The sequence below is a fragment of the Alternaria postmessia genome, assembly GCF_024291825.1.
Source record: "Alternaria postmessia strain BMP 2775 chromosome Unknown scaffold_6, whole genome shotgun sequence".
NCBI classification, from domain to species: Eukaryota; Fungi; Ascomycota; class Dothideomycetes; order Pleosporales; family Pleosporaceae; genus Alternaria; species Alternaria postmessia.
Window position 1 is genome coordinate 635,030 of NW_026260079.1, and position 16,163 is coordinate 651,192.

Genomic DNA, 16,163 nt, shown 5'->3' on the forward strand with positions numbered 1-16,163 from the left:
ACCCGCGCTAATTATGAATCTATCTATCATCAAACGCTAGGTCGTATGCAGACAGCATCATAATCCGTGAAGACGAGATTCAGCTCTAGATCTTGCGTCACATCGATTCTCCAATACTACAGCATCTATTTATGCTCACCAATAATCATCTCTGCCGCCTTCTCGGCGATTCCGTACACAAGCGTCTGAAGATGGGCGCTCGGCAAAAGAGGAATGATGCTCGCATCCACTACCCTCAACCCCCTGGTACCGTAGACCTTCAGCTCTGAATCCACAACACCGCCAGCCTTCTCCGGAAGCAACGCAGCAGTACCAATAGGATGATAGATACTCAATGTGTTCGCTAGCGCATACTTTCGCCAGTCCTCATCGGTTTGCACTGCATTGCCCGGCTCGTACTCTTCGGTCCAGACCTCGCTCATGGGCTTCGTAGAGGCGATCTTACGCAGATATTTGGCGAGATTTGTAGCAGCTGCAAGATCGTAGGGATGGGATAGGTAGTTAGGGTTGATAAGAGGCTTATCGCTCACGTTCCGGGAGCTGATGTGAACATTGCCCTTGCTGAGAGGGTGTTGCACAACGCCAATCAGTGCAAAAGTGCCGATGCCGAATTGAGAGGAGTTGGCAGCAGGATAGCCTTTGAGGCCAGTGTAGCCGTCTGAGAAGATGACTTCTAGCTGGGGTACTTTGGTGCTCAAAGCCGGGGAGAAGTATGTCTTCTTCAATTTGTCGGTTGCGGAAACCAAGCTCTTGTCGTTGTCAACGAGGGTACGGAGCTGAGAGGCCGTTTCGTTGCTGACAGTGCCCCAGGGGAAGTATGCATAGCCGCTGGCTGTGTAGTCGTAGAGTGACTCGCGGTCTGCGTTATACAAGGCTAGCTCGGCAGCCGCACGGGTGGCGTTCTTGAGAACATCGAACGAAGAGTATTCGGGTTTCAATTGATAGGAGACTTGGATGCGGATGTGGTCTTGGAGGTTCTCGCCCACGTATGGCAGGTGCTTGACAACGGGGATGCTAAGTTTCTCAAGGAGTGATGCATTTCCGACACCAGAGAGTTCGAGAAGACCGGGGGTTTGGAAGGAGCCAGCTGAGAGAATGATTTCCCGCCGCGCGGTGATTGTAGTACCATCTTCGAGGGTGACTCCTGTGGCAGTTGTTCCTTTGAAGTCAATCTTAGCCACACGGGTGTCTAGCTTCAAGATCAGGTTGTCTTTGGCGAGTTTGAGATACTCTGGGGCGTAGGAGCGAGTGTAGTTCGGGCTGACATTGCTGGGTTGAGTCGAGACGCCGATGGGGTTGCCATTCAGACTCTCTCGGTTTGTTGCCAAGCCGAGAGCATTCATTGTAGGATACCATGTCGATTGATGTCGCGGGAAGATTCTGTTGATGAGTGTGCGAATAGGTCCAGTTGTACCGACTCCTTCGGTGCCATATGCGGGTGACGGGAGGAAAGTCTCACACTTTAACATTGCCGCATAAATACTCTTCCAGTTCCATCCTTTGTTACCGAGCTGCTTTTCCCAGGCATCGAGTTCGAATTTGGAAGTCCTGTCCCACGTCATAAGATTGAGCGCAGAGCTACCTCCGAGGACCTTGCCACGGTTCTGCGCGAAGACGCGGTTGTTGGCACTGGGTTGTGCAATGGTGGTCAAGTTCCAATCGTATTTGCCTCCGAGTGTTGAGCCTTTTCTTCCCGGCACGGAGATTCCAGGTTCCTGGCGGCCATCGGGTCCAGCTTCTATGACGAGGACGCTGAGATCTGGAAGGCCAAGACTGATGCGCGAAGCAACCGCGAGACCTGCAGTTCCGCCTCCGATGACTATCTTATCGCTTGTTAGATCATCCCTAGAGCTGAAGTGTGGACTCCAGGTTTCTGAAAGCAACGTACAAAATCGTAGGAGCTAGAATTAACTGGCAGACCTTCCTCTCGCCCGATGACTGCTGCGCTGCCATGCCCTAACAGCACGGACACAAGTAATGTGGAAGTGAATGTCTTCATAATTCTGCCGTAAAGAGAACCGCCGTGTTCTCCAGATGTTTATACGGTCGACGAAGAACGTTAAGCCTCGTAAAAGCTCTTTCTCGAGCATACCAGCTTGATATAAATTGCATGTCAGCACTACCGAGCTAGGAAATGCATGCTAGCGATATGCAGAGCCGAGTCCGAGATCTAAGATTCCATATGCAGGAGCGGCCTGGAATCGTTTGTTGCTATTATCCGATGCAAGACGGGACAAGGTACCGGCAGAGCACCCACTTTTGGCTGCGCATTTACGCCTGTCTACCGGGTATAGTAGATAATTAACCCGGACGCCTGGTCATGACTTCCTTTCGACCTCCGATCTTTTTCATAGTCGTGCTCTCGTGGCAGTGCAACGTCAGACTGCACCTAACGAAAAACCGTAGGTTCGTGAGGTCTGAACGCGCCCTCGAAACCAATCTGAGGTCCGAAGTCCTCTTCGGATGCTCTGCCGCAGTGTGGACCCGGGAGGCAATGAGCGGGAACTAAGAGCCCTTCGCGTGACAGCACATAACGCGCGAGTCGCATTACACTCCATCGGTCTTATATAGCAGTGGCCATGGTAGTATGTGCAAAGACCTTGACCGCAAGGCTCAGGCGCACCGCCAAGAACACCTCACCATTGGTCCAAATACGCACACACGGCAGAGCTACGGATGGAAGAATGAAGAATGTGAAGGAGTAAGGCATTGTTGAATGAGGATAAGCCATCCTAGAAAGGTGCGCGTGGATATCCGCGCTAGTCAGTGTCCCGTCCTCTATCAGCAGGTACGACCTCGCAATCCTAAAACTAAATTCATCCCACCTTCTAGCTAAAGATCAGTCTCTAGCCATGGTGAGCACGCATCTCGACCGGATGCTTTCTTTTCGTAAGGTGCCATTTCGGCGCAACAATCACAATACGAGAAAGCTGAAAGCTGGTCAGACCAGGGTGCCAGGCCAGCTGGACCCCTAACTTAGTCTTTCTCCGCGTCTCAAGCTTGGAAGAGGCGAATGTTGATCAACCACTAACACCACCATCGTCGTCTAACATACTGAGTCTTGTTCGTAAGACGTTCAAGTCTCTATCGTCGCGCATTCGATCCAACCATGGCAATGCGCAAGAACCGGGTGAAGCCTACAGCCTACCCGTTCCTACCTTTCCACATCATACGATGCGCACAATTACTTTCTTCACTTGTAGTAGCGAGCATCATGTTTTATTTCCTTCGTGAATTATCGCATGATGGGTATAGATTACCTTGGACATTCATTCTGGTACGTATCCCTACCACATACAGCATCGCAATACTAACATTTGTCCCAGCTAATGTCAGTTTCCCTCTTCACCCTCGCTGCGCTCACTTGTACAATCTTCCTCCATATCCGTCACGGGCTATCTGCATCCCTCAACCTCACCCTCAACGCCGCCCTCGCACTTCTCTGGACCGTGTCCTTTGCTCTGCTAGCATGGTGGTGCTCTGGCACATTGGCACATGTATGCGATGCGCAGAATTGGGAGTCGGAGGCAGGGATAAGCGTGTGTAGGATGTACAAGGCGCTGTTCAGTTTTGCGTTGCTGGGCTTTGTGGCGACAGCGCTGGCGTTGGGGTTGGACATCAGGGTTATGAGGAGCGCGAGGAAGAGAGGCGTCTTTCAGCAATTGGATGTGCTGGATGGTGGGAATGGGAAGAGAGACGGTGGATTGGGAGAGGAGGATGTCAATCCAAATCCAGTCGCGGCACGAGTCCAACGGGCGAGGGGAGGGGATGGGTATGCGCTGCCGGAAGAGCAGTTTGAGTATAACGATATTGGATATCAAGGCGCAGCAGGGCAGGTTGGGAGAAGTAGAATATGAAGAGAGTAAGAAGTTATGTTATAAGAATTATTGACACGCTATCTTGAACGCCGCCCAATGCTGGCATGATGCCGGGTATCACAGTGCAAGAAACTAGAAAATGTCGTCCATGATGGCATCCCTTCCATTCATGGCTGCAGCGGCGGCATGCTCTGTGCCAACGTCCGCATCCATTGACATTGAGGGAGCCTCCCGCGCAGTGATTTCGTCTTCAACGAAAACACCCAGGCCACCAAAAGCTTCGCGTAGTGTCCGACTGCAATAGTCTTGCAAACTGTGTCCTCCCACCAGATGTGCCGAATCCTTCTTCATACGTGCGTACCAGTCCACATCGTAGTTGTCCTGAAGTACGTAATATTGTGGTGCGATGGTGTAACCGCCGAATGGATCGAAGGGTGCTTCCACGGGTGGCGCGACACGCTTTTTGAGTCCGCGGATCACGAAACCGCCGTCAACATCATCTTTGAGTGCAGGGCCTTTGCGAGCGGCGGCTTCTTGTTCGGCCTTTTGGAGAGCCTCAAATTTTCTCAATTTCGCCCAGGTCGCGTCCACGTCGATGTTGAGGATGAGATTCCAGTTGATCTCTTCGACCTGCTCGAGGTAGTCGTTGTAGTCCCTAAGCGTCTCAAAATCGTCTTCTGTTTTGTTCATGCTGCATGGCCGTCAGCTACATCTTACAAGGGTCGATACGTCGCACTTACATCTTCATGACCTTCTTCCTGAGATCCACCTCTCGCTCCACCTTCAGATCCTCGAAAGTTGCCCTCCGAAAGTTCCTATAGGCAAGCGTCTTTGCGCATCCTGCAACAGGACATATACTGTTGCCTTTGCCAAACAATCGTTCTACACAGGTATCGCACATCTTATGGTAGCATATTGGGTTGATTTTGAACTGCATATTGGAGTTAAGGAAGCGCGACGACCTGCATACAGGGCACGAGTCTGAGGCATCGTCAGCGAGAGAAATGGAACGAGGCATTTGCTGCAAAGACAAGCTGTATAGGGTTTTGGAGAGAGACGCACCGCCATCTTGCTGCTTAGACGCGTCGGCGCCGCGCGATTTCGACATGGCGGAGGTTGTGGCGGAGATATGCTTCCAAGCTTGACGGATATGGGGCCTCGGGAAGTTGAAGGATGGTGCTGACTCAGCGTGTAGAAGCCGCTGGTCGTTTTATGAGATCGAAAGCATGACCGGGCAGCTATGAATGTATATGATGGGATGATATCAGCGATAGTAAGGTTCACGTACTCCTTCTGCCTGACAAACGACAGACCGGCGATCTGTATGCAGGCGTAGCATGGTTTCCCTTGTGGGGCCAGCCGCCAAGACCTGCGCTTTTTCTCGTACACAAAATTCCTGCACCTTTCTTTCCTCTCTCGCACTCATCCTCCCACCACATCACCAAAATGGCAGCCTCAACACAGAGCGCTCTAGAGGAGCTCGAGCGCAGTCGTGCGCAGCTGCAGCAAAATGTCGATAAGCTGCGCAAAGCACTCTCCCACTGGACGACCTGGGAGGCTGAGTATGAGACGCTGAAAGAAGAGATTCAAGAAGCCGGCGATCCCTCGCCCTCACAGATACGTGAGATGGCACGCGACCTCGAACTTACCCTGCTGGACCAGAAGGAAGTTGAGGAGCTGCTCTGCAAGAACTCGCCATCGGAACGCACTGCTAACCAAGTTATTGACATGATCTCTAGACGCGTTGACTATGTTCGGACGAGTAGTGCTACTATCGAGAAGAATCTTGACACCGCTGAGAAGAAGCTTGCTGGCGTCGACGTCCTGTTGGAGCCAGGCATGGACAACGAAGAGGGCGAGCCGATGATGGACATCGAAGAAGAACTGGATGATGAGGGCAACGAAGTCTCGAGCTCTGTCAACCAGACGGGCAAGGCCGCAGCTGAGCTTGTTGAGGTTCTGCGCAAAGCTGGCATTCAAAAGGCTGAGCTGGAGAAGAAGAATGCAGAAGAGAAGGCTCAAGACACACCGTCTCCAACTACACCAGCTTCACACACTGTGTCAGATCCAAAGTCTTCTCCGCTGCCTTCTGAACCCACTCCTGCCACGACCGACAGCCAAAGTTCAAAATCAGCGCCTTCGAAGAAGGCTGTGTCCTTCGCCGAAAAAGTCGAAGTCGAACCGGCTGCAAAAGCGGTACAAGACACTGACGAAGATGAGGCTGCAAAGGTCGCCTCACTGCTCTTCCCAGAGGGCACGCGTGCCATCGACCTCGAACAGGACGATGTAGACTTGTCCAATGCTATCATCCCGAGCGATGAGACGCCAGAGGAAGCTGAGCTGAGGAGGCAAATGCTGCAATATGGCATGTCAGAAATCGGGCAGATTGTCGCCGAACTTGATCTGGACCAGCCTACTGCGTCATACTCGGACGAAGAAGATGACGACGATTATGGCGACTATGACACCGAAGATGAAGAAGAGGAAGACGAGTACGGTCGCAGCACTAAGCCAGTCATCACCGAAGACTATCGAAAGCAGATGATGGAGCTCGAGAAGAAGTTGGGCGCTCGTATGCTTGAGAACGTGGGGCCCGAGTCGGGACAGCACTCTCTTGAAGAGCACATCGGAGACATTCGCACGATGCGTGTGAAGAGTGACGATCAGTTCGACGAATCTCTGGGCACCTCCTCGGCCACGCCAGCAACAGATGATACCAAAGAGCCAAAGAAGAAAGGAGTACGCTTTGCCGATAACCTGGACATCTCTGAGGCGCCGAAACCAGTACAGCAACCGGCTCGAGCTACCCAGGCAGTGGCAAAATCAACCCCAACCATGTCCGATACCATCGTTGAGCGGTCTGCAGTTCCTGCAGCACCAGTTGAGCCTCACAAACCTGCCAAAGTATCCAAGTTCAAGAGTGCCCGTGCTGCAGCAAACACTGCCCCCCAGGTGCTGCCGACCCCTTCTGTACCAGAACCACCACCTGTACCAAGTGGCCCTGTTGGACGAACAATAGCCAACACTATAACCGAGCACGCTCCCTTGCCATCAGAACCTCAGGCTCCTGATGAGTTTGATGCAGTTCTTCTGAACCGCGAGATTCAAGCGGAGTACCACAAGGCGCGCAATCGATTCATCCAGCGACAGGGTGGATTCAAGGCTACCGAAGAGGACGAAGAGAGTCCGATTGTCGAAGAACGAGATGGCAAAACAAAGAAGGTGAGCCGTTTCATGGCGGCCAGACTCAAGGCCGAGGGTATGTAACATGTCCACACAACGTCGCCATCACGTTTCTATCATCCCCATTCTCTTTGATATGTCATATTCTCATCGCGTACCCTTCTGAGGGTTACATGTGCGCATTTTCACAGCGCAGGGCAAAGCTGAAAGATGCTTTGCTATCGGAACAATCCATGTCCGTGACAGATACCATCCCATGTATCATGAATCACATTACATTCGTTCCAAGATCAAAACAAACGGTACCACTAGACTCGCCGGGCCAAAAACTATGCCTACTCGAGGTTCATATGCTCCGTACATATATATCTCAAACGCCATTATTGGCATGAATGAATCGAAGATGTTGAAACTTGAACTTTTTGATGTTTTGGCACGAGTGAATACATGGATGCGACAATTCGAGTGAAGCTGCAGGAACCATGTAGCACGACTTCAGACGAAAAGGCTGGCAAACCACCGACTCTGTAGTTTAGTACGTCAGATGTCATGGCGGGGCGCGGATAGTGGGGTAATCTCCTGGCGGCCGACGTGTAAATTTTTGGTCAACGCCGCCTGCAATCATGACTTCCGACTCGAGCTCCTCCACGCACTCCGATTCGCCGCCTACGACTCTTCATCTTTCGTCGCCGTTTGCAGACACGACCAAAGACTCTGCTCACCTCGCCTTTGCACCCATAGCGCTGGCGCAATACCACAACGTTGCCGAAAAACTGGCCTCCAACAACCTCTACCGCATCCTACGCGCACCAGGACCCATCCGTGTATGGGTCTACCGATCGCTACTCGCCGAGAATCAATTGTGGAATGACTGGGACCGTCGCGCGCTGTCACAACCCGACCTGAAGACGGAAACGAGCGAAGGCATGGCCGAAGGCAGCATCAACGATACCGAGAGCATGGGCGAGTCTGAGCGCCCAGAGAGTTCAGGCGGCATACATGCGCGACCCTATCTTACCCGACTCCGCCTGGCGCTCGCGCCTTACACCGTACATTTCCACAACCCAGGCTATGTCAGGGACGATACGTTGCGTATGCTAGAGCGGGACGTGGTCAAGAAGACACTGGAAGAGTCGCGGAAAAGCTTGGAACTGCGCGAAGAACTCGGCCTCTCGTGGGAGTTCTGGGACGATCTTGCGGGCGTGCTGAAAGCCGCCATACCCTCACTCGAGCGTCGATGTTTCGCTGCGCCGGATCCTGCCGCCCCAGAATACGAAGGCCTGTCGGGTCCGTTGATCGCAAGCTATTCCCCGAGTCTGCTTAGGGACCTGGAAAGATTGAACCAGCTTGTGTGTATAGCCCGGAATGTGCAGGTACATGGAGAGAAGGTGCAGAACCTGAGCGCAGACAGGCTGTTCGACAAGGACATTTTTGCGCTGATCAATGTCTGTGTACGAGTCACCGCACGCGGCTACGACGGCGAGGCTGGGACCCAGGACGAAGATAAATGGCAGGGTGTCATCAATGCATACAAGAAGCTTCTCATCACATGTTTGCAATTCCTCAACAACCTCATCGCACGCAACGAGCAGCGCAAGCTTATGCTCTGGATCGAACTGTTTGACAGCCACCTCGACAATGAACTACCAAACTTTGCCGACATGAAGTACAAGATGGATGAATTCCCACAAGATCAAGGGCCGCCACCTGAGGAACACCCATTGCCAACAAATGCAGCGCGTAGCTTAGACACATTCAAAATTCCACAGCAACCTGCGTCTTCGCCCTTCCTACTGTACATTGGAGAAACGGGCAACGATGTCAAAAAGGCCCTGATACATCATGGTGTCAAAGCAGGCGCCAACGAAATTGCTGCCGAATGCAGGCGCAGGTGGCAGACGATGAGCGAGGAAGAGAAGAACGTAAGTTTCATCCACTTCACTACCCAGGTCTTGACTAATTCTTCCAGAAATGGAACATGCTGTACGCGGATGTAGTTGCCAGGTATCGCGATCAGATCACCCAGTCCAGCACATATCGCAAAGTTGTAGACCAACATGCCAAGAACGAAGAGAGTGTACAAGCACTGGCAAAGAGCATCAATCAACTTCAAGTCGAGGTTGACAGGATGCGTTCTTCGATTACCGCTCTCCCTGGCGACGAATCTAGCCGCGAGCAACAAGCATCCCAAACCGCAGCGGAGAAGCAGTCCTCAAAACCAGCAATGGATGACTCGTTACTAGATCCTAGCATCAAACGGTCTCCCCCGGCAGGTGAGATCGATTTCCGTGTGACATACCCGCCATCCTTCGGTGCGGAGATCCTCCAAAATGGCAAAGAAGATCTGCTTAAGCGTCTGGAGCCAGACCCCGACCGTCCATCAGGGCTAATCAGTGACGTAGCGTCTCCTACTTCTCCTCCGCCAGAGGATGACGGTGATAATGATGACGATTACGATGACATACCTGGTGATGAAGGCCGAGGGCTGCTTACAGATGTTCCACTAATTCTGGGGCCTACCGAGATTGAAGTCTTGCCTATGATAATCATGGCGGGCATTGTGGAGCCAACAGAGGGACAACCTGGTTATCACTCGGACCCGACTATTTTCAGCAGCGTTAGGAGCATGCATGGTGTGCGGTGTCACCTGCTCCTTGCGCAGGACAATGGCCGAAATCTTCTTAGAGAGTTATTGATCTTTGTTGCAGCTTGGGATCTACGCGAGGAAGAGCTGTACTTCAAATTCATGGTCAAGATCATGGAAGCTATTCTTGCAAACCAACTACTGCCATTTGCTTACCATGCCTTTAGGGAGTCTGAGTAAGTACATTTATCCAAGAGACAGAACCCTGCTGACACTGCGATAGATCGAAAGACATCATCTCTCCGGCTCAGGCAGTCATCATGAAGCTTCTTACCAACATCTTCCGCGCCAGACAAGCCCGTGCTCAACCTACGAAGGGCCACCTCAAAGCAAATCACCCACAAGTGGACCAAGGCGATGTCCATATGGTCAACTTTCTACTTACTGAGTTCCGTCGTCATATCATTCCTCAAACATGCGCTCTCATCTTCCTTCAAGGCCAAATTCGCGCAGGCCATGCTCAGCCGGAAGACTTTCCTCTGAACCTCTGGGATATGGAGCGCATGTATGAAGGTGTCTATCAATACCTAGAGTTCTTTGCCATTCTCACAGAACATGAGACGTGGAAGAGGATGTTGAGCAACTGGGAAATTTCTCACGAACTGGTAACCCTTCTGAAAGAGTTAGACGCAGCGATACCCAAGGGTCAGCTATCACCGCCTCCCTTGAGGAATGTTCAGCATGCTCCACCACCCCCAGCACCGGTAGAGGTGGATGTTCCTTCGCCACAGCAGCAGCAACAGCAGCAGCAGCCACCACAGCCGCAGCCAGTCGCTGTTGAGCGGCCATATGATACTACAGCTGCTGCAGCTGAACCATACATACCCCCGCCAACTTCACCGTCACCTCGACCATACATAGATGAAGCGGCTGATGAACCCTCCGACTTCGAATGGCGCAATCTCAAGAAGCTCGCCGTTCTCGTCCTCAGCTCTCTAGTGTGGAAGAATAAGCACGTTCAAGACCAAATCCGTCCCCTCGGCGGTATCGAAGCAGTACTCAACTGCTGTTCCTACGACGAGCATAACCCATATATTCGGGAACACGCGATAATGTGTCTACGTTTCCTCATGGAAGGCAACAAGGAGAATCAAGACCGCATCCACGCTCTGGAAAAGGTCAATCAAGATGCCAACGCCAAACCTAAAGCAACATCGAGTTCAAATCCAAACACGGCTGTCCCAGGCGAAAGCAGTGGTAGTAGTGAGAATGGTGGTAGCGGTAGCAGCAGCAGCAACAGATCACCCGTCAACGTCCGTGTACCCGACGAAGTGCTCGACCAACAAGGGTACGAAACCTACATGGATAAACAAGGCCAGGTGATGTTGCGCAAGCGTCAACCTCAGTCTTCGCCTGCGCATCAGAGTCAGAACCAGCCACTAACGTCTCGCTCAGATATCGGGGGCAATAGCAACAGCAAGGGTAAAGGCAAGAGCGACCTTACTACTACTGCTGCGTTGGGTGAGATGGCGAGGATGAGCGGTGGCTTGAGGGATCCGAAGGCACTAGAGGATATGGTGCAACAGGTTATGCGTGGCTTGCCTAGAGTACAAGGCTTGAGGGGTGATGAAGAGAGGGCAGTAGAGGTTGAGGAGGCGCTGAAGAAATTAGACAAGGGTTTTGATGGAGGCTCGTAAAGTGGAGGCTTGCAACGATGACGATGCTCATGATACGGAGTATGGAGTATAGCATATTCTCCGGTTGTTTTTATTAGATACTTCCTGTCTTGGAAGGCTGTTCGCCATTGCCTGGAACTGGGACTCAAGGAATGCTTTATTCTGACGCAACCACCAACCTATACGGGCCACTATTCCTTAAAATAGGCTGGGGTGTGCCGAATGGTATAAGGAAAAGTGTCAACTTCGAAAGGTGTTTAGCGTAACAGAGAGTCGTGAGCAGAACGCTGTACCTATGTATTGTTGTTGCCATTCCATCATGCTTAGGGTGCTCGGCTTCGGGGTGTCTTTTCCCGGTTCGGGCAACCTCCGCTCACTCGCTCGCTCAACCTGCATCTTCCCATCTCCACACTTATCAACATCCGTCGCGTCGGATGCGATCCGATGATAGCGATCGGCTCCTAAAGAAGTACCGGTAAATTCCCGATGCAAAGATAACGAGTCGGCATAACGCGTATCTCCGCGTTACTCGTTCACCGCCGCATGAAGCAGGTACCAAGACCTGACTACTACCAGACTGTGGGGTAGTGGAGACGGTAGTGGAGTCAACATCAATACGAATACAGGGCAGTTACAAGGTTGTATGACCGATCTCGGAACTATGCGCAGGCATCAAATGGCGTTATATACACTTCCATGATGGCTTCGCTCGACGTAGCTTCGTTGTTGTGCGAACGTGTTGTGTCAACCTTACTTTCCCACATTGACGCCATCATGGGCCAACACAACATGGCTCAGCGCCTTCTTACCACAGTCACATTGCTCACCAGCCTGTCTGGCGTCTCAGCTTCATACAACACATCCGAAGTCACGCTTCCCGGCTATGGCACTTTCCTCGGCACGACAGTCTCGCAGACTTTGACCAAGAAACCTCTACCACGCACTGTAGACGCATGGCTCGGAATCGATTATGCTTCTCAGCCCGTTGGAGAAGGGAGGTTCGCGCCTGTTGGGGCGCCAGAGCCTTTCGATGGTGTTAAGAATGCAACGAGCTATGGATACTCGTGTTACCAGGATCCATTGGATATTACGTACGAGATGGATGAGGCGTGTTTGAGCATGAACGTCTTCCGACCGCAGGGTGTTGGCGCGCACGAGAAGTTGCCTGTGCTGATCTGGATACATGGTGTGAGTTTTTGAGAAGAATTGGGTATGTGCTGCGGTTGCTGACTTGACTTTAAAAGGGTGGTTTCGTTGCTGGTAGTGCTAGGAGTTTCGATGGCCCAAGTTTCGTGGCTAATTCAAAGGAGCCGTTGATCGTTGTCAACTTCAACTACAGAGTAAGTATGGTCATGTTTTTCTGTACAATCAAGCCTAACGTTATACAGGTAAACTCTTGGGGTTTCCTCCCCTCTCCAGTCTTTGAGCGCGAAGGACTTCTCAACCTGGGTCTTCGAGATCAGGAGACCTTGTTCAAATTCGTTCAAAAGTACATCTCCGCTTTTGGAGGCGACGCTTCTCGCGTCACCATTGGAGGTCGTTCCGCTGGTGCGCACTCAGTTGGCATCCACCTGTTCCACAACTACAACACCACTGAGGGCGCCGCACCACTCTTTTCCCAAGCTCTTCTCCAATCCGGCAGTGTGACCGCTCGAGCGTTCCCCAACGCATCTTACCCACTGTACCAAGAGCAGTTCTCGCGATACCTAGGTCTTACAGGTTGCAGCGCTGTGGCCAACAGCACCGATACCAAAATCCTCAGCTGTTTGCGTTCTGTCCCCGCTGCTGCCATTCAGAACGCTAGCGCTCTGATATGGCGCGCTTCTGAATATGCCATCACATGGCCATTCCAGCCCACCCGTGGTGGCCCCCTTCTCGAACAAGCCGGCTCAACTTCCGGAGTCAACGGCCAATTCTACCGCATCCCCACCATCACGACCAACGTCCCTGATGAAGCAAAGTACTATTCACCCGGCGACATTGAGACCAATGATGAATTCCTTGCCTTCATGAAGAACCTGATCCCCGGTCTCACACCCGAAGACCTCTCTGATCTTGAGGAGCTATACCCCGACCCCACAGGATTGGACAGTGGGCCATACGTCCACAGCTCCAACTCCACTCAATACAACCGTCTCTCGGCCGCCCTAACAGACTACATGTACGTTTGCGCCGGCCAAGAAACTGCTCTCCGTATGTCCGCTGCCGACGTACCGGTGCATAAGATGGTCTTCGCTACAAACAACACGTTCCCCACTTGGAAGGGAATACCTCATACCGCCGACACAAAGTACACTTGGGCTGAGCCAGCCGGTGCTGGCGGTGTTCAGTACCCCGAAGTCGGCAAGGAGTTGTTGAATGCTTACTTTTCCGACTTTGTTGCGTTAGGTGATCCAAATGCCGGCAACAGGACAGGTGTGCCATACTGGCCGCTCTATGCGGATGAAGGTGAGGGTAAGCCCGGGTTGCAGTTGAGGATGGAGCCTTTCGGTAACACTAGGGTTGAAGGGGATGGGATTAGGAGGAAGCAATGTGAGTGGTGGAGAGATGAGAGCAAGGCTGCGAGACTTGAAAAGTAGATAATATACCAAGCTTTTGTCAGTCGATAGAGTATACCAGACAGCGAGATAAATGAATATCGCTCAGACATATCCACACTCTCCACTTATCAGACAATACCTATACCCTCTTCCTAATCCTCGCCGCAATTTTCTGCTTAGGCCTCATTGTCCCAAAAGCCTTCTTTTTGTTCCCCGGATCCAAAGCTCGTGCCCCTTCCATATCAACTACCTCAATCTCGAATTCGCCCATGAAGATTGCCAACGTTACGATACCGATATTGCGGGCAAAATGCCTTCCAGGACATTTATGTTCTCCGCCCCCGAAAGAAGTCTAATTACCACTCAAACCTGCATCGCTGAACTTTCCCCTTTTGTCGTCGTTCCCGCTGCCGCTGACCAAGTACCGTTCAGCCCAGAAAGTATCCAGGGGTTTCGCAGTAGCCTGAGGCCTTGCAGCCTTCCACCCTGGGGTGAACTGCCCATTGTACTTATGAGAGAGATAAACCTCGGTGCCTTTTGGTATAGTGTATTTCTCGTCAAGCACATATGTCGGGGCTGTGACTTCTCTTACAGCGAGGTTGGAACTATACATTCGTGTCGTCTCCGCATGAAGAGACTGCAACAAAGGCCGCGCGCTCAATTGCATAAAACTGTAGCCTTGCGTCTCTTCATTGACACCATTCCTGATTTCATCGAGCACGCGACGGTGTAGAGAGGGATCGCGTAGTGTTTCGAAAAAGTACCAGAATGTTACTGGCACGGTAAGACTGGTTCCGCCGTAGAGGAGGCCGAGGGTTTGTGCGGAGCGGCCATCCACACCGTGGCCAGCCATCTTGCTATATAGTTCCTCTCTCTCTTGGAGAAGACCAGAACCTGCGATGGGGTCCCAGGTAGTGTTTACAGCGTTTTGCTTGCGTAACACTTCGGATTCCTTGGTCCAAGCTCTAATGGCGTTGAGCAGGCGATCACGCGCGGCGTAGGCTTTGGGGATAAGGAAGCGGGGAAGGCCCATGAAGAATTGATCCGTGGCTTCAATGTGGATCCAGAGATCGGATATGATTCCTGGATACATGATGGATGTGCCGAGAAGGGTTTCGGCAATGCCGTAGGATGCGTGATATTCGATGAAGTCGTAGAGATCAGGAATGTCCTTCCATTCACCTTCTGGGATTGAAGACAAGCTTTCGGTGACGGTCCGTTTCATGACATCGAAAAGCCGTTTGGCAAGTAAGCCAAGGTTCGATCCAGTGGTATGCTGTCGGATGTGTGTTGTTTGAATGTAATCTGTATTACCATTCTCGGACTTGTAATGGTCGATGGCTTCTTGTGGGCTTCCCATCAAAGCGCCCATGATCTTGTCGTGGATGAACGGGTTTGGATCACATTCGGATGAGGAATTGAGCACGCCTCTGACGTGCTCTGGATCTAAGACGACAAGTAATTTCTGACCTGCGGCATCTAGATAGAAAGGCGAACCATCGCCATATTGGTTCCTGTTGCAATGTTAGTTTCGCCATGTTGCGACGATCGCGTGGTGGTCGTCAATGGACAGCTTCAATGGTGATGTGAGGACGATACTTACAAGCATCTGGCTAGGAAGCCATGCGAATCATAAGCAAAAGACAAGGCGTGTTTCAGTCCAGGTATCCAATACGGAAGTGTTGGAGGTAAGACATTACGACCCTTTCCGTATTTGATGGATCTGAAGGTATGCCCGGAAAGAATCCGAGTACAGATGCAAACTACCGCGATGGCCACGATGCATTGCGCGATAAGACTGTGCTGCAGTGCTGCGAACGGTGCAGAAAGCTGCCCGTTTACAGTCGTCGCGTTTCCGACATCCATGTTGAGTGCAAGGTGGTATAATTCACGTGGTGGAGACAAACATCAGTTAAATGTGATCTTCATAAGTTGTCCCAATGCAGGGGGATAAGCGCTAGCCTGAAAGAGGGATTAATTTCTGCAGTGTTGGGAGGCCTCGCTGGCAACAAGCCAGGCGGGCTGTACCTGATAACCAACGCCATGGTGTCTTGCATACCTGTCATGTACTCGATAGAAGATGAAACACAACGGCCACTAATTGCATGCAGATAGCGGTGCAGTAGGCGGCTATTTTTGGTTGCATGGTGCATAACGGCGTGCATGAATGTGGAGGTGGAGACGATTGGCTTAGCGTCTCAGGATCCCGGCCAGAACAACAGAGCTTCGTCAACTTGACATCCTTCGCGCTCTTTGCTATCATCATCACGCTCCTTGCGCTACCTAGGCACCCGCCGGCTTTAGCTACTCATTGACTGCATCGCTGTCACCTTTATCCTTTTCCGCTCCCTCGTGCTAATAC

At 51.8% G+C, this 16,163-nt stretch overlaps 6 protein-coding genes across 6 annotated transcripts; 3 read left to right on the top strand and 3 right to left on the bottom strand.

The window, feature by feature from the left end:
- Positions 1-125: 125 nt before the first annotated feature.
- J4E82_001737 (uncharacterized protein) lies at positions 126-2,090 on the bottom strand (the record flags this gene model as incomplete). Its single annotated transcript, XM_051728045.1, has 2 exons — positions 126-1,819; positions 2,045-2,090. The coding sequence occupies 2 exons, from the start codon at positions 2,088-2,090 to the stop codon at positions 126-128; spliced, it is 1,740 nt and encodes a 579-aa protein (XP_051592400.1).
- Positions 2,091-3,950: 1,860 nt separating this feature from the next.
- On the bottom strand, positions 3,951-4,926 carry J4E82_001738 (uncharacterized protein; the record flags this gene model as incomplete). Its single annotated transcript, XM_051728046.1, has 2 exons — positions 3,951-4,509; positions 4,559-4,926. 2 exons carry the CDS (start codon positions 4,924-4,926, stop codon positions 3,951-3,953), a joined length of 927 nt encoding a protein of 308 aa, XP_051592401.1.
- A 338-nt stretch (positions 4,927-5,264) lies between these two features.
- J4E82_001739 (uncharacterized protein) lies at positions 5,265-7,085 on the top strand (the record flags this gene model as incomplete). The annotated part of the gene is made up of 1 exon (XM_051728047.1): positions 5,265-7,085. The coding sequence occupies one exon, from the start codon at positions 5,265-5,267 to the stop codon at positions 7,083-7,085; it is 1,821 nt and encodes a 606-aa protein (XP_051592402.1).
- Positions 7,086-7,624: 539 nt separating this feature from the next.
- J4E82_001740 (uncharacterized protein) lies at positions 7,625-11,282 on the top strand (the record flags this gene model as incomplete). Its single annotated transcript, XM_051728048.1, has 3 exons — positions 7,625-8,923; positions 8,971-9,821; positions 9,869-11,282. The coding sequence occupies 3 exons, from the start codon at positions 7,625-7,627 to the stop codon at positions 11,280-11,282; spliced, it is 3,564 nt and encodes a 1,187-aa protein (XP_051592403.1).
- A 678-nt stretch (positions 11,283-11,960) lies between these two features.
- On the top strand, positions 11,961-13,840 carry J4E82_001741 (uncharacterized protein; the record flags this gene model as incomplete). Its single annotated transcript, XM_051728049.1, has 3 exons — positions 11,961-12,449; positions 12,506-12,601; positions 12,650-13,840. The coding sequence occupies 3 exons, from the start codon at positions 11,961-11,963 to the stop codon at positions 13,838-13,840; spliced, it is 1,776 nt and encodes a 591-aa protein (XP_051592404.1).
- A 313-nt stretch (positions 13,841-14,153) lies between these two features.
- J4E82_001742 (uncharacterized protein) lies at positions 14,154-15,410 on the bottom strand (the record flags this gene model as incomplete). Its single annotated transcript, XM_051728050.1, has 2 exons — positions 14,154-15,266; positions 15,405-15,410. 2 exons carry the CDS (start codon positions 15,408-15,410, stop codon positions 14,154-14,156), a joined length of 1,119 nt encoding a protein of 372 aa, XP_051592405.1.
- Positions 15,411-16,163: the final 753 nt, after the last annotated feature.